Here is a 26554-nt window from a genome sequence, read left to right on the forward strand (position 1 = left end):
TCCTACTTGAGATGTGATTTAGGATGAAGGTTTCATTGATGTCCTCTATGAATCAGCCTGAAAAATGGCTGGTAACCACCCTGTAAACAATGCATTATTCTGATGATCTTGTTGTAATTTGAGACTGTAAAGTAGACCCTCCCTCATGGATTGTTTGGGGCTTAGGTACCATCATCTTTCCTCATCAAGGCTGCATTATACCATATTATAGTCATCAGGAAAATGCCTCCGAGCCTCCACTACTTAGGGGCTCCCGTCTATGGACAACATTGGCCCTATTGTCATTGAATTATCTGCTTTTATGAGTAAAATCCACAGAAAGGGAGCAACATTGTGTCCTGTGGTGGTGCCCAAAAAGTTCCTTTGCATATAAACAGGGTTGTTGATACCCAATTCATATGCATGGGATAGGGTTTGTCATCATATCTGATGCAGTTGGAGCAGAATCTATGACAAGCGCAACATATGTGAAATAAGGCCATAGAGTAAAGCCCCTATTACACAGGGCAACGGAGAGAAGCAAATGAGCGCTTTCAGCTCTCGCTTGCTCCTCGTTCCCCGCTCACTGCTGGCGCTATTAAAACGTGTCGGCAGCGAGCGGGTAAGAGCAGGGGGGCTGCGGGACCCGGGTGATCACTAGATCGTCCCGGCAGCCCATAGAAGATATCAGCGGTCTGCCTCCGCCGATCCTGTTCAACGGAGTGACGGCAGCATATCGCTGCTATGTTAGTCATTTGTCTTTCAACATCGTTCATGTCGGCTGATCGATGCCTCCTATTACATCCGATACCAGCCAAATACGGCTGATAATCATTTTGTGTAATAGGGCCTTAAGATCAGACATTATTTCACCACCGATCTCTTTGTAAATCGGCTGAATACTGAATACTTACAATATGCATAAAAAAATAAAATAAAATAAATAAATAATAATAATAATAATAATAATAAATATTTAAAACACCTGGAAATTACATAGTGTATTTTCACATGTATTTTGAAGCATAATACATGCATAATAAATTCAAAATGCACGTTACATCAATTTTGTGTTGCCCAATGAATTACAGTGAGATCACTTATAACACGCTCTATAGTGCACATGCCGCGTCGTTTGCCCGTGTAATTATTGATGGTTTATAAACAAGAGACGTTTGTATTCTGCTTGTATTAGTAGTGCGCTGCATTCTACAAAAAAAAAAAAAGATAAAATTACGGGAGAAACCTCTAACATTGGCGTGTAAATCACACTTATCTTAGAAACATTTCTGCCTCGAAATCCATGTACATTCATTCTGCACTCATCTATTCTATATACACATTGCGCACCTATGATAATGGATCATTGTATACCTTGTGTATCTTATACGCTTTTGTGCACTTATTGCAACATTGTATCTGTTATGTACAGTAGGTTATTTGTTTTGGCTCCAGCAGACTCTGCACACTGTTCTCTCTGAAGCTGCTGATGACATCAAAGGAAAAATGGGCGGTCTACACCTCCCCCTCTAGTGATGATGAAGACAACGCCTCCAGGCTCAACCAATGGTCTACAGCCGGGGAATGGGAACTACACATAAGGAAGGGTAAGCACACATCACACTGTCACATCCAGCATCATGGAGCATCAGCACAACAAGCAATGTGCCACACAGGGCTACCTGGAGGCTTTCAAGCACTTTGCCACTGAGGCTATCCACACAGGGCAGGAACCTGAGCAATGGAAGTCTATGGCGGTGGTGCCCCCCATCTCCCTATCCACCACCTTCAAGCAGCATGGTCCAGGAGAGCATGCGGTAAGTCTCATGACAATGCAAATTACTATAGGAGTCTTATATCTATTCACCCATAGATATATCGTACACTACCGGTTTCTATATCCGTGTACTCATAGATATAACAGTATATACTACAGGATTGTATATCCATGCACCTATAGATATATACGGACCCTACCCAATTCTATATAGATATATCTATACCTATGCTGATGTATAGACACATGTATATAACTCACTAGAGTGTGGTGTGATCACTAGCTTGAAAATGGTCGGAATTGTACGACCGAAACGTCGCTGTTATACTGTGTGATGCTTTAATAAACTTCTCATCGTTTTTTCACCTTTACCGGAGTGCTGCAGTGCTATATTTTTGCTATACTTATGCACCTATAGATATAACAATACATTACCAGATCCTATAGCCATGCACTCTTCAGATTCTGAACAACTTGCACAGAAATTTCCATCTCGTCTCTATTCACAATGAATTTTTATAACTTATAATGTTACATTATAATTTTATACATTACAAAGGCTGACATAAGGTGAAATGAAGAAGTTCTGCAGCAGCTTCCAGCATTGTCACCTCCTTTGTTCCGGTCCCTCTTTGTGCATGGTCACAGTATACAATAGAGTTCACCAGCAGGTTCCGCAGCTTTGTAGTCACTGATGTTGCTGCTGTTTACATGGAGGGACATACATGATGTAATGTTACATGAGACTCCACTCTTTTCTGCCTAGTCACTGGATATCAGCACTTTCTAGGAACAGCGTGTGTGGTGGGAGTGCAGCTCAGGATGCAGATGCTTGTTTTTACCACATTTAGTAGTGAGTGTGAATGGTGTATGCGGGGGAGGGAGAGCTGTTGGTCACAAGTTTTTGTATATGTGTAACTTAAAGGGGTTGTTCAGGCTTAGAAAAACATGGCTGCCAGAAACAGTGCCACTTATGTCCTGTCTGCGAGTGGTTTTGCAGCTCAGCTGCAGTGAAGTGAATGGAGCTGAACTGTAGTACCAGACACAACATGAGGACAGGAGAGGTGCTGTTTTTGCATAAAAATGTTGCTAACAATGTCCGTGCAGCCCTTGCTGCCCAATTATCAGGCATTGTGTGGGCTCAGGAAGGGGCCTATTCCACGGAGCGATAATCGACCGAATCGGCCCGATTATCACTCAGTGGAATAGAAACAATGATCGTGTCATCGGCTGATCTTTTATTTAGGTTCAAACCTAAAATCATTTGGCACCGACCGCACATCGCTGCGTGGAATAGCGATGCACGGCAGACGACCGACAATTTCACAAGCACCATACATTACCTAATCATATTGCAGGTATTCTCCTGCGCTTCTTCTTCCTCCCGGTCCCGCACGCAGCAGCAGCTTTGGTGCGGCCTGTCTAAGCTGACAGACTGCTCAGCCAATCACTTGCCAGGACCGCCGTGGCCAGTGATTGGCTGAGCCGTCTGTCAGCTCAGACAGGCCGCTCCGAAACTGCTGCTGTGAGAAAGAAGGAGCGCAGGAGAAGCCCTGCAACATATGTATTATATGTATATGTATAACGTATTATCGAGCCGTGTAATAGGCCCAGTAAACGTGCGCCGATCTAGCAGATTGGCGCTAGCTTACTTTATTGATCGGGCCCCCATCCATGCCCGGATTGGTAATCTGGCGGACCGGGCAAACGCCCGCTGGGCCGCCAGGGTCACCAATCCGTGGGCTGCCAGTCCTGCTGCATAATTGGACTGGCGGCCCTCTGCAGCGGCCGTGAACAGCGCGGCCGGCTGCCGCGCTGTTCACTCAGCCGCTCTGCCAGCCCCCATGTCAGTCCCCGCAGCCCCCGCACTGACTGAGGGGTTGCTCTGCCCCTTTAAAATCCTGTGTAGTAGACGTGCCGCACGCAGGCACGTCTACTACAGCCAATCCCTGGCAGCTGACGTCACTTCCTGGACGCGCCGCAGAGGATCCTGGAGGGCAGAGGAGAAGAAGCTGCCGGGAGCTGGAACAGGAGGAGTAAGAAGACGCCGCTGCTGCTGGGAACGATGTGACAGGTGAATATGCGCTTTTTTTGTTTTGTCTTTGTTTCACACGGGGGCTGGACAACAAAGGGGGTGGCAAATGGGGATGTTATATATTTTTTATATGGCGATGTAGCAAAGGGGGGAGGCTATTACTAAAGGAGGGGGGAATTTTCTATATAGGGACGTTGCAAAGGGAGGGGAACTATTCTATATGGGAATATTATAAAGTAGGGGGACTTTTTTGGGGGGGAGGGGATGTTACAAAAGGGGGGGGGGTTGCTATTCTATATGCAGATGTTACAAAAGAGGGGCCTATTTATGGAGATGATACAAAGGTGTGGGGGGGATATTCTATAAGAGGGGGGCTGATTCTTTATGGAGATGATACAAAGGGGGGGGACTATTCTATACGACTATGTTACGGGGGGGGAGCTGATTCTTTATGGAGATGATACAAAGGTGTGGGGGACTATTCTATATGACTATGTTACAAGAGGGGGGGGGATAATTCTTTATGGAGATGATACAAGGGGGGGGGGGGACTATTCTATACGACTATGTTACCGGGGGGGGGGGGGGGGGGGGCTGATTCTTTATGGAAATGCTGCAAGCATGCTTAATACGATTTTATAAGGATGTTACAAAGGGAGGGGGCTGATTCTATATGGGGATGTTACAAAGGGGAGGACTACTATTTGGAAGCACAAACTGAGATTAACTGGTTATATGGGGGCACAAAGGAAGCAAAGGTTACTGTGTAAAGCAATACTCTTGGAGAGTTTGAATATAGATGTGGATGATGCTGGAGTAAGGAGCCTAAAATCTTTGTCCGGTAGATCCTGCAGAAAGAAGTCACGGAGAAGTCTTCATGATAGCCAAGCAAGAAAAAGCAACCAACTTCTGCAAAAATACCATTAGCAATTCATGCAGAGAAGACGCCTCCGGTGAGTCACTGGATGAAATTGCACTATAGTCACTCCATTTATAATAATTCTTTTCATTACCAGCTGTAGTGTCACAGCAACAGCCACAGCCTCACCATGTATGTCATTCAGTTAGAGCAGGGAGGGGCGGGGCAGGAGTTGCAGCTGTGGATTGGCTCCTCCTCTTTGACACTTTAGCTGGTAATGAAAAGGAGGATTATAAAAGTTTACAATGGACTAAAGGTCCTGTCACTTATACTGTATTTCCCCCGCACCTGGTATAGACTTCACAGATTCCCTTTAAGGGCACGTACATACCTAATCCACAGTGGATTTAATGCTGCTGTAATACATAAATATGCAACATCAAATCCAAATCAGATTATGTTGTGTCTTAATTTTTATGCGTTGATGATGGGGTTCACATATTTAAGGAAGTTGTGAGGAACATGGCGAATTGAAGCAGAATTCATTACAGCGTATAAAGTATACTGTTATCTATAATATATCAGGGAGGATACGCTATGTGGGCTGCTAGAGTTTGAGTGCCAGGGCTGAATTTTAGTCCCAGTCCGGCCCTGCCCCCATCGGCCCGTGGAATAGGACCCTAAGCGAGCATTGATCTTGGAGATGAACGCTCTCTTACAGGAAGTCATCGGGCCGTGTAGTAGGGTCCTATTTGATGAAGCAATATTTTGATTCCACCGATAAATGGGAGCGACCTGTAATCATTCACCATAGTACAGGGAACAATAGTTGTTAGTTACAATCGCAATTATGATGGTTCATATACTCCTTTATATGAATGATCGTAATTACGTTGTGGACATACACCGAAAAATTTGTGAACAATTATCGCTTAAATTTGAATGATATAACGATTTTTCTCCCGATAATCTTTCCATGTAATAGGGCCCATAGGCCACATTATTAAACATGTTATTTACTTGACTATTAAATGACTTCAGTATCAGGCCTCATGTATCAAAAGAGATCAATAGGCCACGTCTCCATAGCAACCAATCGCAGCACAGCTTTCATTTTTACCAGAAGAGCTGATAAAATGAAAGCAGCACAGTGATTGGCCACAGAGAGGTCACATGGCCGGTTTTTATAACCTCTCAGCGCCTGGTGCTTGTATAAGACTATTTCTGCTCTCATAGTAGACTGCTGGGTTAATCTTCACTTGGAAATTCGCCCAAGGTTCTAACAAGTCAAAGTTTAACTTCCTGCCCTGTACTGTGATCCTGGTTCCTGTTACATTACATGAGTATATTCAGCAGGGTGAAACAAGGTTTTAAGGACAAGTTCACACATGACAGAATTTTTTCTGCTATAGATTCCATCCCTGCTACGTTGAAAGTCTATAATGAAAAGCTGCAACAAATCTGACTCTCACAATGGTATTTACCAATTACCTGGCAGCACAAGGCCACACCAGATTTATTTAGAGGCGCACATCATGGTAGAAATTCTAGCACATCTGAGCTGTCCGTGTAGCAGCAAAGACCTGGCAAAAATTTTGTACAAAGATTTTTTTTGCTTAATTCGCATGAAATTTGCCTCTGCAGAAGTGCTACTACCCTTAAAGAAGCAATCCCACAAGTTATTCATTTCGCAGCTAGTCAGACATTTCAAATAACTCAGTTAGTATAACCTCATTTAGTTGTTCCTTTCTATTTGAAAGTTCCTAGAATTCTTTCCTGTAGTGGGGTCATGTGATATCATGGTGACCCCCTGGTAAATACATGTGTTTCTGTACTCTACTGGGGTCATCATCTCTGCCAGAACTTCTGATATTACCAAGCTGCAAGGACAGTTCCACGCAATCTCTCCACATGTATAATGTTATAATGGATCTGATGGCAATTCAGCAATACTGCGCACAAAATTGCGACTCTTATACACCAGCTTTCTGTAGAAAACTTTTTAAAGCAGTGTGTGGATAAGATTTCTACACAGCTAATGGCCCTATTCCACGGGTCGTTTTAGAGGAGCAAACGAGCGCTATTAGCGCTCGTTTGCTCCTCGTTCCCCGCTCGCTGCCGCCGCTATTCAACGCGGCTGCAGCGAGCGGGTGAGTGCGGGAGGGGCGGCGGGGAGCTGCGGGGGGGGGCTGCCCGGGGGATCGCTGATCGTCCGGGCAGCCCATAGGATATAGCAGCGTCTGCTGCCGATGCTCCTATTCAACGGAGCGACGGCAGCAGATCGCTGCTATATCAGTCGCTTGTTTTTCAACATGTTGAAAAACAAGCGACTGCAACGATCAGCCGACATGAACGATGTCGGCTGATCGTTGCACTCTATTCCACGGAACGATTATCGTCCGTAGCGGTCGATATCGTCCGAAAACGAACGATAATCGTTCCGTGGAATAGGGCCATTAGTTTGGCTTTGGCTGTCCAGGCTTGATGGGAATTAAAGTTTTGTTGCTAGAGGGCCATGAGTGTGACACCTCTGACCTAGGAGCTGTCTCAACAAGACAGCCCCTTCCTTAATGACAGCCTCTCTGGTGATCTGCCTGTTGTTGCAGCTCTGGATACTTTCAAGGGATTATCCAGCGAAAATCTTTTTCTTTAAAATCAACTGGATTTAGAAAGTTATATAGATTTAAAAATCTCTTCCCATACTTATCAGCTGCTGTATGTCCTGAAGGAAGTGGTGTTTTGTTTCCAGTCTGACACAGTGCTCTCTGTCCCAGACTGGAACTGTCCAGAGCAGCAGCAAATCAACCATAAAAAACCCTTTCCTGCTCTGGACAGATCCTGACATGGACAGAGGTGGCAGCAGAGAGACTGGAGAGAATACAACACTTCCTGCAGGACATACAGCAGCTGATAAGTATGGGAAGACTTGACATTTTTAAATAGAAGTAAATTACTAATCTGTAAAACTTTCTGAAACCAGTTGATTTGAAAGAAAAAGATTTTCGCTGGATTTGTTGGCTATCAATAGCATACTGCATGTCACAGCACAAGTATTATAACACAGTGTTCATTCAAATGGCCTTGTAATACAGGACCAGACCAGTTCTACTAGATCACAGGACGCTTCTTCTATAATTATTAAGGCATCTGGACATAGGTCGTGGTTGTGAGATGCCTGTACTGTGAAATCTATAGACGTTGGTAATTTATTAAAAGGTTATATCCTGGCTCTCATAGCTACACGCAGCAGTAAAGCCTTTCATTACCCTTTATGCAATGATTAACTGGAGACATTCAGCTTAATATTGAACTTTTATGAAATTGTTTTTCACAAAACCTGGCAGTGCCCGCCTCTTATTCACATGTGGAAAGTGCAAGTAGGGCCGCCATGGACAGGTTGGAGTCTGCCTGCTGGGACCCTGAATGATTAAGAAAGCATAAAGCCAGTTGTTGTCTCTATTTAAAAGAAAAGTCTCATGGAAGGCAGCGCTGAAACATAATAAACATGGTATACTTACCAGTCCCCGTGCCTCCGTAGTGCCGCTCCTGGGTCCTGCTGACAGCTGTCATTTTCAGCTGGAATTTAGGCACGTACACAGCTCTTCCAGCTGCAGTGTCATGGCCTGGCTGAGCGATTTCCTGCTCAGCCAATCAGTGACTGGGGCAGTGTCCCACCCTAGTCACTGATTGGCTGAGAGGGCAATCGATCACCTAGGTACGTGATATTACCCCTGTAAGAGCTGCAGGATCACCGGTGGCTATCAGTGGGACCTGGGAGTGTCGCTATGGGGCATGAGGATAGGTAAGTATAGTTTATTATGTTCCCACACGCCCCTGGCTTCCTTTTTTTTTCTGTGAGACTTTTCCTTTAATGTATGGTGCCAAGTAGCCTCATGTGTTGTTGAAGTGTCTAATAAAAGTCTGGAATTCTTCCCATTTTTTATATTATATTTACTTATTTTTACTTTTTTTTAAATATATATATATATTTTTTTTAGGGTTACGAGTACAGCCGCAGTGGGAACCCAACAAGGAACTGTCTGGAGAAAGCTGTCGCCGCCCTTGATGGTGCCAAATACTGTAAGATTCAAAATCCTAATGGGTCAATCTTTTTTCAACTTGTGATTCTTTTAAATTGTCTTTTAGAAGATTATCTGCAGAAAAAGCCCCCCCCATCTATCCAGTCAGTCCTTATAATATTTCCCTTATTATTATCTTCAGATAGATATATGTTTATCCCAGGCAGGTTTACATTAACTTACATTAACAATCTCGAGGACAAACCGTTTTTATTGGACGGACGTCATATAATTACGGTCGTTGTTATACAATAACATGTCTTTGGCCGTTAAATGACCGCTGTCCAGTAATAATGGCCGTCATTTTGACGCTGTGTGAACATTGCCATAGGTTGACTTTTTTCTTTTTACCATAGCCCTTACATCTCCCGTAATCTATAATGATTTTTTTTTTCTTTTACTAATTTCGCATACATATAGGCTTGTTGCCTTTCATATGGCTTTTTTAAATACTGATATCTGTGCACACACCCAATGTTTTAATCCATTGCTCTGGACCTTGCCCTGTATAAATACCACTTCTGTAAGGCAATAATTGCAGGATATGTAGGTTATTATAGTTTGTCACCTGGTCAAGGACAAAGAGCTTCAGGTTTTTCATCTATTGAATAGGACAATATACTTGTATTACAGAGACGGATCCTAACTGTGTTCAGGACATATGAACAGCACAGATGAGTACGTCTCGAACATCTTGGATTGCGATCCCTTGACATTTAATTACCAGTGGCTGAAGAAGTTAGATGCTGCCTTAGGGAGTCCTGGAAAACATGGATACAGCCTATGGCCTATGTCTGTATCCATGTTTCCCCAAACTCCGTAGGGAGGCATGCAACTTTTTCACCGGTATTCAAATACTAAACAGACGCATGCTTGAGTCACGCTCATCTCTAGTGAGCAGTCATCTTCTCCTTAAAGGAGTTATCCAGCGCTACAAAAACATGGTAACTTTTCCCCCTCTCTTGTCTCCAAATTGGGTGGGGTTTCAAACTCAGTTCCATTGAAGTGAATGAAGCTTAAATGCAAACCACACCTGAACTGGAGACAAGAGAGGGAAAAGTGGCCATGTTTTTGTAGCGCTGGATTACCCCATTAAGGGCCAGTTCACACTGAGTAAAACTGGCGGAATTGAATCCGGTCAGCCTATGTCATACTGGCAGTCTATGGGAGGGCTTGCGTGATTTCCACCAGTTTTACTCTGTGTGAACTGGCTCTAATTGTCAGGGCTGGTTACCTAAATAGGCATATGTGTTAGGGTGGTATTACACGGGCCGATGGGGGCCCGATAATAACTGTAAACGAGTGCCGATCTGCGCTCATTTACTGGGCCTATTACACGGCCTAATAATCGTTCAACAAGGGCTGCATGGACATTGATAGCGATGTCCTTGCAGCCCTTGCTTAAACTGTATACATTACCTATCCAGGCTGCAGGGCCCCTCTTGCGCTTTGCTTCTCCCTGGGTCCTACACGCTCCAGCTTCAGAGTGGCTTGTCTTAGCTGACAGGCCGCTCAGCCAATCACTGGCCGCGGCGGTCCCGGCCTGTGATTGGCTGAGCGGCCTGTCAGCTGAGACAGGCCGCTCTGAAGCTGAAGCTGGAGCCTGTAGGACCCAGGGAGAAGCAAAGTGCAAGAGAGGCCCTGCAGCCTGGATAGGTAATGTATACAGTTTAACCCCTTCAAGACCAAGCCTATTTGCACCTAAAAGACCAGGCTCATTTTTCAAAATCTGACCTATCTCACTTTATGCGCTTATAGCTCAGTGATGCTTTAACGTATGCTAGCGATTCTGAGATTGGTTTTTCGTCACATATGGCACTTTATATTAGTGGCAAAATTTGGTCACTACTTTGTGTGTTTTTTGTGAAAAACATCAAAATATCATGAAAAATTGAAAAAATTAGCATTTTATGAACTTTGAAATTCTCTGCTTCTAAAAAAAGAAAGTTGTATTACATAAATTAGTTACTAAGTCACATTACCAATATGTCCTCTTTATTCTGGCTTCATTTCATAAACATATTTTACTTTTTTAGGGTACAAACCCACACACCGTATACGCAGCAAATACGCAACAAATACGCAACAAATACGCAGCAAATACGCAGCAGTTTGATGGTGAAGATTTAATGCTGAGTTCAGTTATTTAGATCTAATCTGCTGCGTTTTTGCTGCGTATTTGTTGCGTTTTCGCTGCGTATTCGCTGCGTATCGCAGCAGTAAATACGCTGTGTATACGGTGTGTGGGTTTATACCCTTAGGGTGTTACGGGGCTTAGAAATTTATCAGCAAATTAACACATTTTCGTGAAAGTTTCCAAAACTGATTTTTTAAGGGACCAGTTCTTATTTTAAGTTGATTTAGGAGATTTGTATACTGGAAACCCCCATAAGTGACCCCATTTTGGAAACTAGACACCTTAAAGAATTAATCTAGGGGTATAATGAGCATTTTAACCCTACAGGGGCTAGAGGAAAGTATTCACCATTAGGCCGTAAAAAAATGCAAAATTAAAATTTTCCAATAATATATACATTTAGATTAAAGTTTCTCATTTTCAAAAGGAACATGAGAGAAAAAGCACCCCAAAATTTGTAACACGGGTTCTCTTGAGTACTACGGTACCCCATATGTGGGCGTAAACCACTGCATGGGCACACAGCGGGGCTCAGAAGGGAAGGAGCGCCAATTAGCTTTTCCATTGCAGATTTTGCTGAAGAAGTTTCCGAGCGCCAAGTGCATTTGCAGTGCCCCTGTAGTGTCAGCAGAGAGAAAAAACCCCATAAGTCACCTCATTTTGGAAAGTACACCCCTCAAAGAATTCATCTTCGGGTAGGATGAGCAATTTGACCCCACAGGTGTTAGAGGAAAGTATTCAAAATTAGACAGTAAAAATGAAAAACTCAAATTTTTTCCAATAATATGTTCGTTTAGTTTGAAATTTTTCAATTTCACGAGGAAAAAGAGAAAAAAAGTACCCCAAAATTTGTAACGCAGGTTCTCCTGAGTAAAAAGGTACCTCATATGTGAGCATAAACCACTGCATGGGCACACAGGAGGGCTCAGAAGGAAAGGAGCGCCAATTAGCTTTTTCAATGCAGATTTTGCTGAAAAAGTTTCTGAGCGCCAGGTGTGTTTGCAGAGCCCCTGTTGTGCCAGCGGAGTAAAATCTCGCCATAAGTCACCCCATTTTGGAAAGTGCACCCCTCAAAGAATTCATTTTGGGGTGTGGTGAGCATTTTGACCCCACAGGTATTAGAGGAAAGTATTCAAAAGTAGACAGTAAAAATGAAAAACTCGAATTTTTCCAATAATATGTTCCTTTAGTTTGAAATTTCTCAATTTCACAAGGAACAAGAGAAAAAAAGTACCCCAAAATTTGTAACGCAGGTTCTCCTGAGTAAAAAGGTACCTCATATGTCGGTATAAACCACTGTATGGGCACACAGCAGGGCTCAGAAGGGAAGGAGCGCCAATTAGCTTTTTCAATGCAGATTTTGCTGAAGAAGTTTCTGAGCGCCAGGTGGGTTTGCAGTGCCCCTGTAGTGCCAACGGAGTAAAATCTCGCCATAAGTCACCTCATTTTGGAAAGTACACCCCTCAAAGAATTCATCTTGGGGTGTGGTGAGCATTTTGACCCCACAGGTATTAGAGGAAAGTATTCAAAAGTAGACAGTAAAAATGAAAAATCAAATTTTTCCAATAATATGTTCCTTTAGTTTGAAATTTCTCAATTTCACGAGGAACAGGAGAGAAAATTCACCCCAAAATCTGTAACGCAGGTTCTCCTGAGTAGAACGGTACCCCATATGTGGGCATAAACCACTGTATGGGCACACAGCGGGGCTCAGAATGGAAGGAGCGCCAATTAGCATTTTCTCTGCAGATTTTTCTGAAGAAGTTTCTGAGCACCAGGTGCGTTTGCAGAGCCCCTGTAATGTCTACAGAATAGAATCCCCCCAAAAGTCACCCCATTTCGGAAAGTACACCCCTCAAAGAATTCATCTTGGGGTAGGATGAGCATTTTGGCCCCACAGGTATTAGAGGAAAGTATTAAAAATTGGCCAGTAAAAATGAAAAACTTGAATTTTTCCAAAAATAAGTTGGTTTAGTTTGAAATTTCTAAATTTCACAAGGAACAGGAGAAAAAATGTACCCCAAAATCTGTAACGCAGGTTCTCCTGAGTACAACGGTACCCCATATGTGGGCATAAACCACTGTATGGGCACACAGCAGGGCTCAGAAGGGAAGGAGTGCCAATTTGCTGGAGCAAAACCGCAGCTAGTAACAGTTATTAGAATAGCGCAGTTACTAAAATACAATAAAAAAAATTAGATTACAGGTAATGTGGGGTGGTTACGGACAGTCTGGGGTGGTTCCGGGTAATCTAGAGGTGGTTACGGGCAGTCTGAGGTGGTTACGGGCAGTCTGAGGTGGTTACGGGCAGTCTGAGGTGGTTACGGGCAGTCTGAGGTGGTTACGGGCAGTCTGGGGTGGTTATGGGTAATCTGGGGTGGTTACGGGCAGTCTGAGGTGGTTACGGGTAATCTGGGGTGGTTACGGATAATCTGGGGTGGATACGGTCAACATGGGGTGGTCACAGGCAACCTGCTGTGGTTACGACAACCTGGGGTGGTTACAGGCAACCTGGTGTGGTTAGAGGCAACCTGGGGTGGTTAGAGGCAACCTGGGGTGGTTACGGGCAACGTGGGGTGAATACGGACAACCTGCTGTGGTTACAGACAATCTGGTATGGTTACAGGCAACCTGCTGTGGTTACGGACAATCTGGGGTGGTTGCGGACAATCTGGGGTGGTTGCGGACAATCTGGGGTGGTTGCGGACAATCTGGGGTGGTTACGGACAATCTGGGGTGGTTACGGGCAACCTGCTGTGGTTACAGACAATCTAGGGTGGTTACAGGCAACGTGGGGTGGTTACGGACAATCTGGGGTGGTTACGGACCATCTGGGGTGGTTACGGACAATCTGGGGTGGTTACGGACAATCTGGGGTGGTTACAGGCAACCTGCTGTGTAATCATAGTTCAGTGACAGAGACCAAATTGATCTCTGTCACTTTAAATTTTCAGAGCTTGGCTGGTTGTGGAGCGCATGCGCACTTCATAACCAGCCAGGACACGGAAGAGGAAGGAGCTCCAGGAGCAGGTGAGTATATGGGGAAGGGGGGGGTGACTGGGGGACGGGGGTGACAGGGGGGGTGGGGGGGCGACTTGGGGGGTGGGGGGGACATCACTTTTTATCCCCTGTCACCAATCATTCATGGTGACAGGGGATAAAAAGTGCCGGCGGCACATGGCACAAGCGATCAGCGGTATATAGTATATACCGCTGATCGCTTGTACCGGGACCCCACAGGGGGGGTCCCGATGACTGCCCCATGCTCTCCGCTACCTCCGGTGGCGGAGAGCATGGGGCTTTCATTCATTTTTCTTTTTTGATCACTGTGAACAGACATTAGTCTGTTCACAGTGATCGCGGCGGCCATCTTGGATCCGATGGCCGCCGCGGGAGGGGGGGTTAGTGACTGGGGCACTAGGGGGCTGATCTGGGGTCTGATTTTTACTTATTTCATCTCCCCCCACCGTGGATTCACGGTGGGGGGAGATGAAATACAGCGGCGGCAGCGGCCCATTAGTGACCGCCGTTTCGGCGGTCACTAAGGGGTTAATGGGGGTCAGCTGCAGAATCGCAGCTGATCCTCATTATCTCCGGTGCTGTACACAGATGAGAGCGGGATCGCTGTCCCTGCAGCGATCCCGTTCTCATCACAAAGCCCCTGTCAGTCAGGAACGTATATGTACATTCCTACTGCACGGGGCATGTGCAATAGGAACGTATATATACAGATGGCTGACGTGAAGGGGTTAAGCAAGGGCTGCAAGGACATCGGTAACAGTTTGGTAACATGGGTAGAGCCAGCCGCCGGCCTCGCTTTGCTATTACACCTAGCGATGCGCGGTCGGCTCCCAACAATTATAGGTCCAAACCTATATCAAAGATCAGCTGTTGATCTGTAATAGTACCCTTACTGTGTAAGATAATATATTTATATTGCTTCAATGCATGTGTATAAATAAAGCAACGTAAAGGTCAACATATGAGATTGATAAGACAGTGTATCCATGGTTACAGACTACACACAGGTTTTCTTTGTAGTCTGAACTTTATTCCAGATGGTAGAATTTTTTTTTAGATATGTTGATGACTAGAGGTCTGCCCGGAAAAAATGACATGGTTCCGAGGGGGCATCTTATTCTTTACAGTTCGCATGGGAATCCTCCATTAATACAATTTAGTTTAATTTTAAGTCTTTGCTTTAAAAGGGATTTTTTTATGCAGACAAACTTTGTCCTTAAGCCATAGAAATCCCCCTCTAGGAGCTGAATCCCCCTCTCTTGGAGCCAGAACAGACCCGTATGGCGGGTCAGGTGTATCCCTATGTTATGACCGTATCCCTGTGCTATGTGCTTAGACAGGACGCCATATAATACATCTCCCCGCAGTGACTGCTGTGGGGAGCTCTATGCCTGTTTGGCTTTCTTTGCAGTAAAATCTTACAATCCTTATAATAAAGAAGAGATTAACACTATTTCCAACCTCAGATGCTTGGTCATAATATAATAAATGCAAGATTTATAACATGATTTTTTATGTAATTTTGCTGTATTGTGCTTGGTGGTGTTTCATTGTTACCATTGATGTTGTCTCTGTTCAGGTTTGGCCTATGCATCCGGCCTGGCTGCCACACTTAACGTCGCCCATCTACTGAAAGCTGGTGACCAGATCATCTGCACTAGTGACGTCTATGGAGGTAAAGAATCAATCATGTTGAATAAGAGACAAAAATGTAGGTGCTAAAACGGCAGAGATATATTAATAAACACATCCAAAAGAAACTGAGCTGCTATTTTGTTGCTCATGAAAGGTGACCAAAACATTTCAATAGCAGAGAGATCAATGTTGGTACGGCCGGCAGCTATCTCTCCCAATTTCTCCATACACATAAATGTTTGGCACGGCCGAGCGTTTATGTGTTCTCTATAGGCAGGGGAGGGATAAGCTGCCGCTAGCTCTGACTGCAGCATATCTGCATAGATGGAGAGTTAGAAGGTCACCATACTCTATAGACAGTCAGCTGAACCTACCAAAGTTAGTGGGTCTGGCCGACCTTTGTGTAAAGTGTATGGAGACCTCAACTCCGCTTTATTTGCTGCCCAGCATGTGAAACATGATTCCAGCAGTGATTTGAAGCAGGGAGCAATACAGGTATCAGTATAGTAGACAAACTTTAGCCAAACTGGCCATTTAGTGGGGGGGATCATAGTTATCCCTAGTGGCAGATGTTCAGAGGAAAAACCAGGTCCAGACTTGTTAGATTTCATAAAGCCTGATCATTTGTTACAGGAAATAAGCCTATTTCTATTGGGAATCACAGACATCAGGTTTCTGGCACATAAGGATTAGAGAAGATCGATCAGTGCTGATGTTCAGGTTCGTAAGAACTCCAACCATCGGTATTTGACTTCCACAGTTTTCCCATTCCGTGGGGAAGGTGGAGACAGACCAAGTCTTGCCTGGAAAACAGGAATACAACCTATGGACCAGGCTGTATTCCTGTTTTCCAGGTGGGACTCCACCTTCCCCATGGAACGGGAAGACTGTGGAAGTCAAATACCGATGGTTCGAGTTCTTACGAACCTGAACATCAGCGCTGATCGATCATCGCTAATAAGGATCAGGTGTCTGGCCAACCTGGGATCAGAGAACTGATTAACACCATTCTGCCCCCAGTGACGTCATCATTTCTGTAGCAGGACAATGTATGATCCAACATGTTTTTTCCTGGCAGGCACAAACAGATACTTTCGGAGAGTTGCGATGGAGATGGGCCTGAGGGTGGCTTTTGTAGACTGCTCTGATCTGGATTCCTTGGAAGCTGCAATCACTCCTGATACCAAGGTGAGTAATGTGTGTATGTAGTGGCTTAAGACTGTTCTGTGGGACTCCTAGCCGCACTCGGCCAGCATTCCATAATAATGTGCAAGCATATGCTTTACAGCAGCGGTGTCCTGCTTTTCGGCATGCCCTGAGGCCTCTGCTTATGTTCAATTGAGCTGTAGCCTAAGTATCTTTTTGTTTTCTTTAGCTTGTATGGATCGAAACCCCAACAAATCCAACTCTAGCGGTTGTAGATATACAAGGTTGTGCCGATATCGTTCACAAGCATCAAGATGTCCTCCTGGCTGTGGATAACACCTTCATGTCCGCCTATTTCCAGGTAATTCCTGTGGATACATTTGCGTTTGACACAAACAGGGACAAAATAATTTGTAGAGAATCAGATCCATCGAATGATGACGTCGGGGCTGGGGTGTTTTGGGGGGCAGTGACCTGTGATCGCATGTAAGGACAAGGTGCAATGGATCCAGTGAATACTTATTGCACCTTGGCAATAACATATGTTGGTTTTTTTTTCCTTTAGCGACCATTATCTCTGGGAGCGGATATCTGCATGTATTCAGCAACCAAGTATATGAACGGTAAATAGGCCTGCTGTAGTATGAAACTGCTGCTACTAATACTGGTTTTGTCCACCAGGGGGCAGTCTATGTAAGAGCCACCATTTGTTTAGAAAAAAAAAAAAGTGTTTAAAAAAATCTACTACAAATATCTCTGGTGCTGTCTCATCTGAATGTCTTTATTTTTAGGGTACAAACCCACACACCGTATACACAGCAGATACGCAACAAATACGCAGCAAATACGCAGCAGATTTGTTGGTACAGATTTGATGTGTTCAGTTATTTAGATCTAATCTGCTGCGTATTTGCTGCGTATTTGCTGCGTGTTTGCTGCGTATTTGCTGCGTATCGCAGCAGTAAATACGCTGCATATACGGTGTGTGGCTTTATACCCTAAGGCTATGTTCACACAAAGTAAAAAAAAAAAAGCAAAATACAGCTGTAATTTTGTGAGAAAATATAATAACTAACATTTAATTCTTGCTGTTTCAGGCCACAGTGATGTTGTGATGGGATTAGTTTCTGTAAATTGCGACAAACTATATGAAAGGTTAAAATTCCTCCAGAACGGTGAGTGAAGACTTTTATTTGCTAAAATTGTGGAACCATTTGGGCACTTACCGTGTTCCAATACCTGAAGTTCACGGAGTTCGCCACTAGGGGAGCCATAGATTAAAACCTGATTGCATCTGGAATAGTCCCTAACATAAAGTTTTTGAGTTTCTATTGAAATCAAGTAGCTGCTATAGCATGAGACGAAAACTGGCTAAACCTCACCATTAAAGGATCTCTGTAAGTTTAGGAAACATTTGCCATGTTATAAGTTTTGATTAGTGGGGGTCCCCACACCAATCACTATAAAAAGTGACAGAAACTCTTATGTGAGTCCTGTCATTGTCGGACTGGAGTGCCTTGGGCCCACCAGGGGAAATCATTCTTGGGGCCCACCCTTCAGCCACCGCACTTATCTATGGTAACATTAATAAGGGTACATTAACACGGTGTGATATGGGGCAGTGTAGGGTTGCAAATGATTGCTAATCAGCAGGGCAGGAAATATCCCCACACATATTACCGCCATACTATTACTGACCAGATCCTGTATACTGAGACTGATTTTACCAATAATACCAGTATATAGGAGGGAAATATTATCATCATACATATTACCGCCACAATTACCGCCATACTGTTACTGACCAAATCCTGTATACTGAGAGTGATATTACCAATAATACCAGTATACAAGGGGGAAATATTATCACATACATATTACCGCCATACTGTTACTGACCAAATCCTGTATACCAATATTACCAATAATACCAGTATACAAGGGGGAAATATTACCGCCACACCACAACCAATACCATCACTATATTGTTACTGACCAAATCCAGTATACTAAGACCAATAAAACACAGTACCGGAATACAAGCAACAAATATTACCACCACATACTGACTAACACCACCACTGCTACTGACTAATATCACCACATACTGACTAACACCACCACATACTGACTAACACACTAACACTGCTACTGAATAAGATTCACTGTACACAGATCACCATCATCTCATCCAGTCATATAGAGGTGGATGCAGCTGTACACAGGTTCTGTACTCCATATACATTACAGTGCAAATATATCAGGTAACTCACAGGGGACGTCTTCTCTGATCAGAGTTCTTCCATTTTCATCTTCTTCTCCATCTGCCCTGGGCCATTATGAGAACTTCTCCGAGCCACGAAGCCACAGAATCTGCCAGACAGATATATTAGGCTCCTCACTCTGGCACCCTCCTCATCTCTATACACACTGCACATCTATATTGGCCCCTTTACACCCTCTTTAGTAGGCAGCCCTGACACTATGTATGTATTAGAGATGAGTGAACCGGGTTCGGGTTCGAGTCCATCCGAACCCAAACTCTCGGCATTTGATTAGCTGAGGCTGCTGAACTTGGATAAAGCTCTAAGGTTGTCTGGAAAACATGGATACAGCCAATGACTATATCCATGTTTTCCACATAGCCTTAGGGCTTTATCCAAGTTCAGCAGCCACCGCTAATCAAATGCTGAACGTTCGGGTTCGGATGGACTCCAGCATGCTCAAAGGTTCGCTCATCTCTAGTATGTATGTAAAAAAAAAAAAATAAAAAAAAAAAAATATATATATATATATATATATATCCCTTACAGTATATGGTCCCCTCTGTGTTGTCCCCATTATAGATGGCCTCCCCTGTGTTGTCCCCCTTATAAATGGCACCCCTTATTGTCCATCCCCCATATATATAGCCCCCTCATGTTGTCCTTCAATATAGATATCCCCCTTATGTTGTCCATCTCCCCCCATAGCCCCTCTCATGTTGTCCATCTCCCCCATAGCCAGCCCCCCCATGTTGTCCATCTCCCCCATAGCCAGCCCCCCATGTTGTCCATCTCCCCCATAGCCAGTCCCCCCCATGTTGTCCATCTCCCCCATAGCCAGCCCCCCCCATGTTGTCCATCTCCCCCCATAGCCAGCCCCCCCATGTTGTCCATCTCCCCCATAGCCAGCCCCCCCATGTTGTCCATCTCCCCCCATAGCCAGCCCCCCCCATGTTGTCCATTTCCCCCATAGCCAGCCCCCCCATGTTGTCCATCTCCCCCATAGCCAGCCCCCCCATGTTGTCCATCTCCCCCATAGCCAGCCCCCCCATGTTGTCCATCTCCCCCATAGCCAGCCCCCCCATGTTGTCCATCTCCCCCCTATGATAAAAAAAACAAAACCCAACTCACCTGTCACCACGCTCCCCCGCCGGTCGCGCGTCTCTTCTCCTCTCTTCCCGGACAGATGAGCAGCTCCTGGTCCCGGGCAGCACCATCAACACTGAGCTCGCGCGCGCCGCAGTGGCTGGGACTTCCGATATGCGCTACGTGAACCGGAAGTCCCAGCTGCCGGACCGCGCACAGAGCTCAGTGGGGATGACACTGCCGGGAAAAGCAGCTGCCAATCTGTCCGGGTGGCGGCGGCACCGGCACGCTTGTGATCGCAAGCAAGACGCTGCCCTCGCCCTGTCAATGGGAACACTGCTTGATTTAACTGGAAGCGATCGTTGCGATCGCTTGCAGTTAAAAGGGAAGGTGCGGGCCGGCAATCGGAGGCTGAGTGGGCCCCCCAGGAGCACGGGGGGCCCGGGGGCCCCCGCTGCGTGTTCCCTGACTGGGGGGGCGGGGCCTACTCCTACTCGGGGCCCACCGGGGGTTTCCCCGGTCCCCCGGTGGCCCAGTCCGACCTTGAGTCCTGTGCTTTACTCAAAGAGATTAATGTACAGATTCTTACTAATTTTCTCAAACTTTGGGTAGGTTCACACTGAGGAATTCTCAAGGAATTGTAGGGGAAAGTTTTCTGCTTGAAATTCCTTGTCTATTCAGCTCTGGCAGAATTTGAGCGGAATGCAAGCAGAATTCAAGCAGAATTTCAAGCAGAATTCAAGCCCCATTGACTTCTATGGAATTCCTCTAGCGGATTCCTCCCAAAGAATTGACATGTCAATTCTTTGGGTAGAAAGGGGATTCAGAGCGGAAATTCCACTGTGTGAACAAATAAGTGGAAAGCCCATTAAAGCCAATGTACATTCACAATGTTCATTCTTTACGGGGGGATTCCACGCGCATTTTACCATGTGATCTGCCTGAAAATACACGAGAATTCCTCAGTGTGAACCCAGCCTTAGGGTGGGTTCAGACTACAGAATTTGCTTGGATAAAATCCGGCGAATTCCGTTGCCTGTACACGCCTCTCTGTTTGTGCCATAGACACCATTCTATGCACGGGCGGATTCCGCATTCCGCCGAAAGAATCGACACGTCAACTCTTTGGGCGGATAGCAGAATCAGCTGGCTCATAGAATGGTGTCTATGGAGCCGGCAGAAAGGCGTGCGGATGTGAGCGCGTTCTAGCGACGGAATTCGGCAGAATTTATCCCCACGAATTCTGTAGTCTGAACCCACGCTTACTGTGAATGACCAGAATCTCATCTATGAGGAATGTCTATAAGAAATGGAGGGGTAGAGCACTAAACTCTTCTGCTGCTTTGGAATAGGAATTGGTAGGAAGTCAACCAACACATGGAGCCACCACTGCTCAAAACTTATGACATGACAAAAGTTTTAAAAACCTATAGATATCTTTCAATACATGGCAGTAATAATAAAGTATATACAAGTCTATGGGGCCAGTAAGATTCTGGTGCAGTTTAAAGGGATTATTCAGGCTTAGAAAAACATGGTCTACCAAACACAAGACAACCCTTGTCATTAGTTTGGTTGTAGTTTTGCAGCTCAGTTCCATTGAAGTGAATGGAGGTGAATTGTAATACCACACAACCTGAGGACAGGGGTGGCACTGTTTTTGCAAGAAAATACCTGCATTTTTTCTAAGCCCGTATAACCCCAACTAATAGTTGGCCTAAACTTAAACTAGACAGCCCAAGAATTTCAGGCTTTACACACCCCATTGGCTCGCTGAACAGTGTTTACTTTGTGTATTATGGATTTCTTCCAGCTTTTTTTCCATGGAGAATTCTGTATGCCATTCACTTTTTTCCTCCTAGTTACTAGTTTGATCATTTTGCTGCTTCAATGTTTAATCAAGGCGAGCGCTTCACTTCTGATGTCAGATGTCTGTCCCTGCAGGGTCCAACGCATTTCTCAGTCGGAGGATTCTATGAACTTCATGTTTGTGTTTCATCGCTTCCTTTCCTTCAAAAACTCTTATGTTGAAATCTCAAATATTTGCATTACAGCCTGAATCTCTGACAATTCTTATATAATGCAGCTCTTGGCGCCATCCCATCCCCGTTTGATTGCTACCTCTGCAACCGCGGACTGAAGACCTTACATCTCAGAATGAGGCAGCACTTCCATAATGCTCTGGCTGTGGCCATGTTTCTGGAGCGGGATCCTCGTGTCGACAAAGTTCTATTTCCAGGTAAACCCTATAGGGGCATTAAAAAAGACCTTGAGGCCAGTGGCCATTTCTCCTCCGTTTTTGGAGATGGGGGGGGGGGGGGGTCTACCACTTGGACGCTTACCAATCACCTAGTTTTTTCCTTAACTTAAAGACTTTATAATTTTGGGAATACTTCTTTAAAAAAAAGGCAGGGGCATGGGGGAAAGTCTCCCTGTGCCTCTTCAGCCTCGGATCACCGCTTCGGGGCCATCACCAGGCTCTACGATCTCCACCAATGACTTGGGCAGGACACAGCTCTAGTCACAGATTGGCTGAGCGTCCAGTCGATCAGCCGACACAGGCATTTTCCCCCAAATTGTGACATCATAGCAACTCGGGGGAAAATGCCGTCTGGCAGGGGGTCCTGCCACTCATCAAGGGCACGGGGAGAGGTTAATACCCCTTATTCCATTCCCCCCCGCCACTGCGGTTTTTAAAAAAAATGGCTGGACTTCTCCTTTATGAGATTAGTAAAATGACGGTACACTTCAATACATTACTTATGCGCTGCCATATGGTGCCATACTGGGTACTATTTTTCCCAGTTTCTCCCTTGAGAGCCACCAATGAGTATTCATCTATACTCCTCATATACACAGTGATCCTCTTGTTCCAGGACTGCCATCTCACCCACAGTATGAGCTCACCAAGCGTCAGTGTACTGGAGTGCCAGGGATGATCACCTTCTATATTAAAGGCGAGTTGGAACATGCAAAGGTCTTCCTCAAGAGCCTGAGGGTAAATGATTATAGATTCTTAACTATATATATATATATATATATATATATATATAATGTTTTATCATTTATTTTTGCAAGAGGCTTACATGCATTGTCCAAAATTAGAAAAGTTTTCCCTTAGTTATATGTAGAAATGGCGCCACTTTTGTCTATAGGCTGTATCTGGTATTGCAGCATAAGGGTGGGTTCACACTATGGAATCCACGCGGATAAGAATGGTGTCTATGGCATGGGTGGAGACGCGTGCCGCCATGAACGGATACGAACGACGGAATCCCGCGGAACTTATCCGCATGGATTCTGTAGTGTGAATCCACCCTTTGTGTGAATATGGCTGCAAGACCAGACACGGTTTTTGGGTTGATATCTATTATGGGAGGGATAAGAAGCAGTAACCCCCTACCTTTAGATATGGGTAAGCAGTAGTGGTCACCTCTTGTGATTACAATACTACAATATTGCCGGCACCTCTTGGCATGGATTAGACCTGCTTCCCACACCAAGGTTGGCGCCAGGTGGAATATTTATCCTGTTGATGTTGTAATGGCAAACACTAAGCGCCTGGTCGTTCACAGATCTCGGAATCTGAAGCTTCTAATCTGGAAATACTTGACATTGACTGTTCTGTTTCATATTTTAGTCATAGTGCAAACAGACTGAATTCTGGTTTGTTATTTCTCAGGTGTTTGCACTCGCTGAAAGTCTTGGAGGATATGAAAGTCTGGCCGAGCATCCGTGAGTATATGTGACAGTGATCTCTATGGCAGTGATCTCCAACCAGGGGCGGCCAGGTCTTGAAGGATATTAAAGCTTTGGTGTCAGAAACTAACTATAACAAGGCCACTAACTTATCATGTACCAGTTATTACCCTGGTGCTGTGATGTAGTAAATGGCCCATCGAGCCTCCACAGACCCCAGGCTGGGTTCAAATCCTAACTCAGCTCCCTGTGGGTTAGTGGGTGTATACACAAGTTCACCCATGAGCACTCATTGATCTTAACTGGCTTTCTTTGTGTGAAGGTTTTATTGTAGTTAACCCCTAGCTCTTACCAACTTATAGCTTTTTCTTTATGGGATTATTAGGCCTAAGGGCACTATTACACGGGCCGATCATTTTAGTAAACAAGCACTGATCTGCTAGATCGGCGCTCGTTTACTGGACCTATTAGACGGCCCTATAATCGGGCAGTAAGGGCTGCATGGACATCATTAGTGATGTCCATTTAACCCTTGCCCAAACACCTGATACCTTACCTCTCCCTGCTCCCAGTCATCTCTCCTTTGCTCCGCCACGGCCTGTGATTGGCTGACCGTTCTGGCAGCTGACATTGCTATTACACGTAGTGATGCGCGCCTTACGATTTTAGGTCCAAACATAAACCAACGATCAGCCGATTATGTAGATGCAAGGTCTACATATAAGCACAAAACAGCAATGTCTTCCAATCTATGGCTTTCCCCTTGTTGCAGACCATAATTCCCATTAGGTATGATGGAAGTTGTAGGCATGATAGGAGCTGTAGTTTTGCAGTAGTTGAGTCACAGGTTGGGAATCACTGCCATGGAAGCAGATGTATTATTAGCATGTGTAATCACCCTTGAATTGCACAGAAATGTTCACTATAAATCGTTTTATAACCCACGTTTATTTCCTATCCCTATCTGTACATCCATATCCCGGTGCCAGCAGTTCAGGACTGTCAGCAGATACTATGGTATAATGTGCAGGGAAGCGGACAGATGGGCTGGTAAGCGGCTCATTTCCTTCCAGCACTTTTATCGTCCGTATAATACTCTGTCTGTTCCCTCTTGTGTAGAGCGATCATGACTCACGCCTCAGTGCCGGAGGAGGACCGCGCTCTCCTGAACATCAGCGACACCCTCATTCGCCTTTCCATAGGGCTGGAGGACGCAGAAGACATTATAGAAGACCTGGATCAAGCATTGCAGACTGTGGTAAGTACTCATAGGTGTGCTAAGCTTGGCCGTATAGGAGTCTGCCTTACCCAGAAAGGGTAGCTACAGAAATCCATGTGCTTTTTACAATTATTGCAAGTATACAGACATGTTTAATTGCCAAAGAAGGGGTTATCCAGCCAGGTCTCTGTACTCTATTACTGCTGATTCGAGGGGGGTACTGTTTTTCCTTAAGGAGAACAGAGGGAGTCCTATAGGCCAGGCAATGCTCCATGGAAGACAAAGTATGCAAATTAGCTCAAATTAGCCCCAGAGGTAAAAAGGCTGGCTCTCTAGTGCCATCTACTGGAGGCAGTAAGACAATGCTTGCATCATAAGAAGCTGAATTTATGAAGGGAGTGCGTGTGGCGGATTCCATTCGAAATTCTGCCTCTCCTATTTCTTCAATGGGTTTTCTCTTGCGCCTTTCCTCTTTGAGCAAAGAGCAAAGGCACAAGAGAAATCCCATTAAAGAAATAGGACAGGCAGAATTTCGAGTGGAATCTGCCGCGCGGACTCCGCTCGTAAATTCAGCCTCTCTTACTTAGTATTCAAGGGCCCTAATAGAGATTTGAAGGCGTTATCCGGTTAGGGAAAACATTGTATATATCAATGCATGTATATAGAAAATAACAAAAAGCAGATGCTCTCTGTGCTCCCTGGGTTCCTCCTGTCTCCCTGCCGAATGCCCCTGCCTCAACTTCCGGCAGAGACAGCCCGCTCAGCCAATCACTGACCCTTTAAGAAACATGACTGAGGACTATCAACCGCACTAGAATGTCCTCCTGAAGGAAGACAAACCCATTTGTAGACAGATTTGTGACAGCTTACCAGTAACATATATATATATATATATATATATTTATATCTGTGTATGTGTGTGTATATGTATATGTGTATATACAGTATATATATATATATATATATATATATATATATATATATATATATGTGTGTGTGTATGTATGTATGAGCAATAATCAGTTGTCTATTTTCTTCCTTTGTAGCACCCAGACCTTAAAAACCCGACCAAGGTAGACGATCTGCTGCAGCATCTGAAGTCCAACTGCTGAATAATCACCTAAAGAACATTCCTCACCCGATTCCCCAGTATTTTAAAATTATTAAAATATTTGAAGACACCTCAGACCGGGCACACTACACCTTGTAATTATTATCTAATTTATTCACGGTGCTGCTTCAACTGTGAATTGGGATCCTGAAACACTGTATTAATTTATAAGTCTACATAAATGGTGGAAACACCTCTTCTACCATATACTGTATTTTACTCCAGAGCTGCACTCAGTATTCTGCTGGCAGACTCTTATGTAGACTAAATTCTAAATGACACCCACTAATACTTGAGAATCCCACCCTTGGGTCCGGTTCAGAGACTGCTTTACTGTTTTTTGCACAGAAAAAAACCTTACTGTATCTGATGAGAAGTTATAAAGTCCTGGATGAGAAGGCGGAGAAGTCCGTTTAGTAAGTGGTGGTCACATGACTGAATCCGGTATCCTCATACCCTGCCCTGTCCATATTCTAACGTTAATAAATCAGTGCTATTTTTACATAG

At 44.7% G+C, this 26554-nt stretch overlaps 1 protein-coding gene across 1 annotated transcript; it reads left to right on the forward strand.

Annotated features, from left to right (window-relative positions):
* Positions 1-1584: 1584 nt before the first annotated feature.
* Positions 1585-26554, forward strand: LOC138799798 (cystathionine gamma-lyase-like). The gene is made up of 12 exons (XM_069981427.1): positions 1585-1796; positions 8649-8730; positions 15467-15562; positions 16601-16710; positions 16898-17029; positions 17234-17291; positions 17766-17843; positions 22105-22257; positions 22895-23016; positions 23701-23753; positions 24837-24975; positions 25983-26554. Exons 1-12 carry the CDS (start codon positions 1620-1622, stop codon positions 26046-26048), a joined length of 1266 nt encoding a protein of 421 aa, XP_069837528.1. The 5' UTR covers positions 1585-1619; the 3' UTR covers positions 26049-26554.

The sequence above is a fragment of the Dendropsophus ebraccatus genome, chromosome 8, assembly GCF_027789765.1.
Source record: "Dendropsophus ebraccatus isolate aDenEbr1 chromosome 8, aDenEbr1.pat, whole genome shotgun sequence".
Lineage (NCBI taxonomy): Eukaryota > Metazoa > Chordata > Amphibia > Anura > Hylidae > Dendropsophus > Dendropsophus ebraccatus.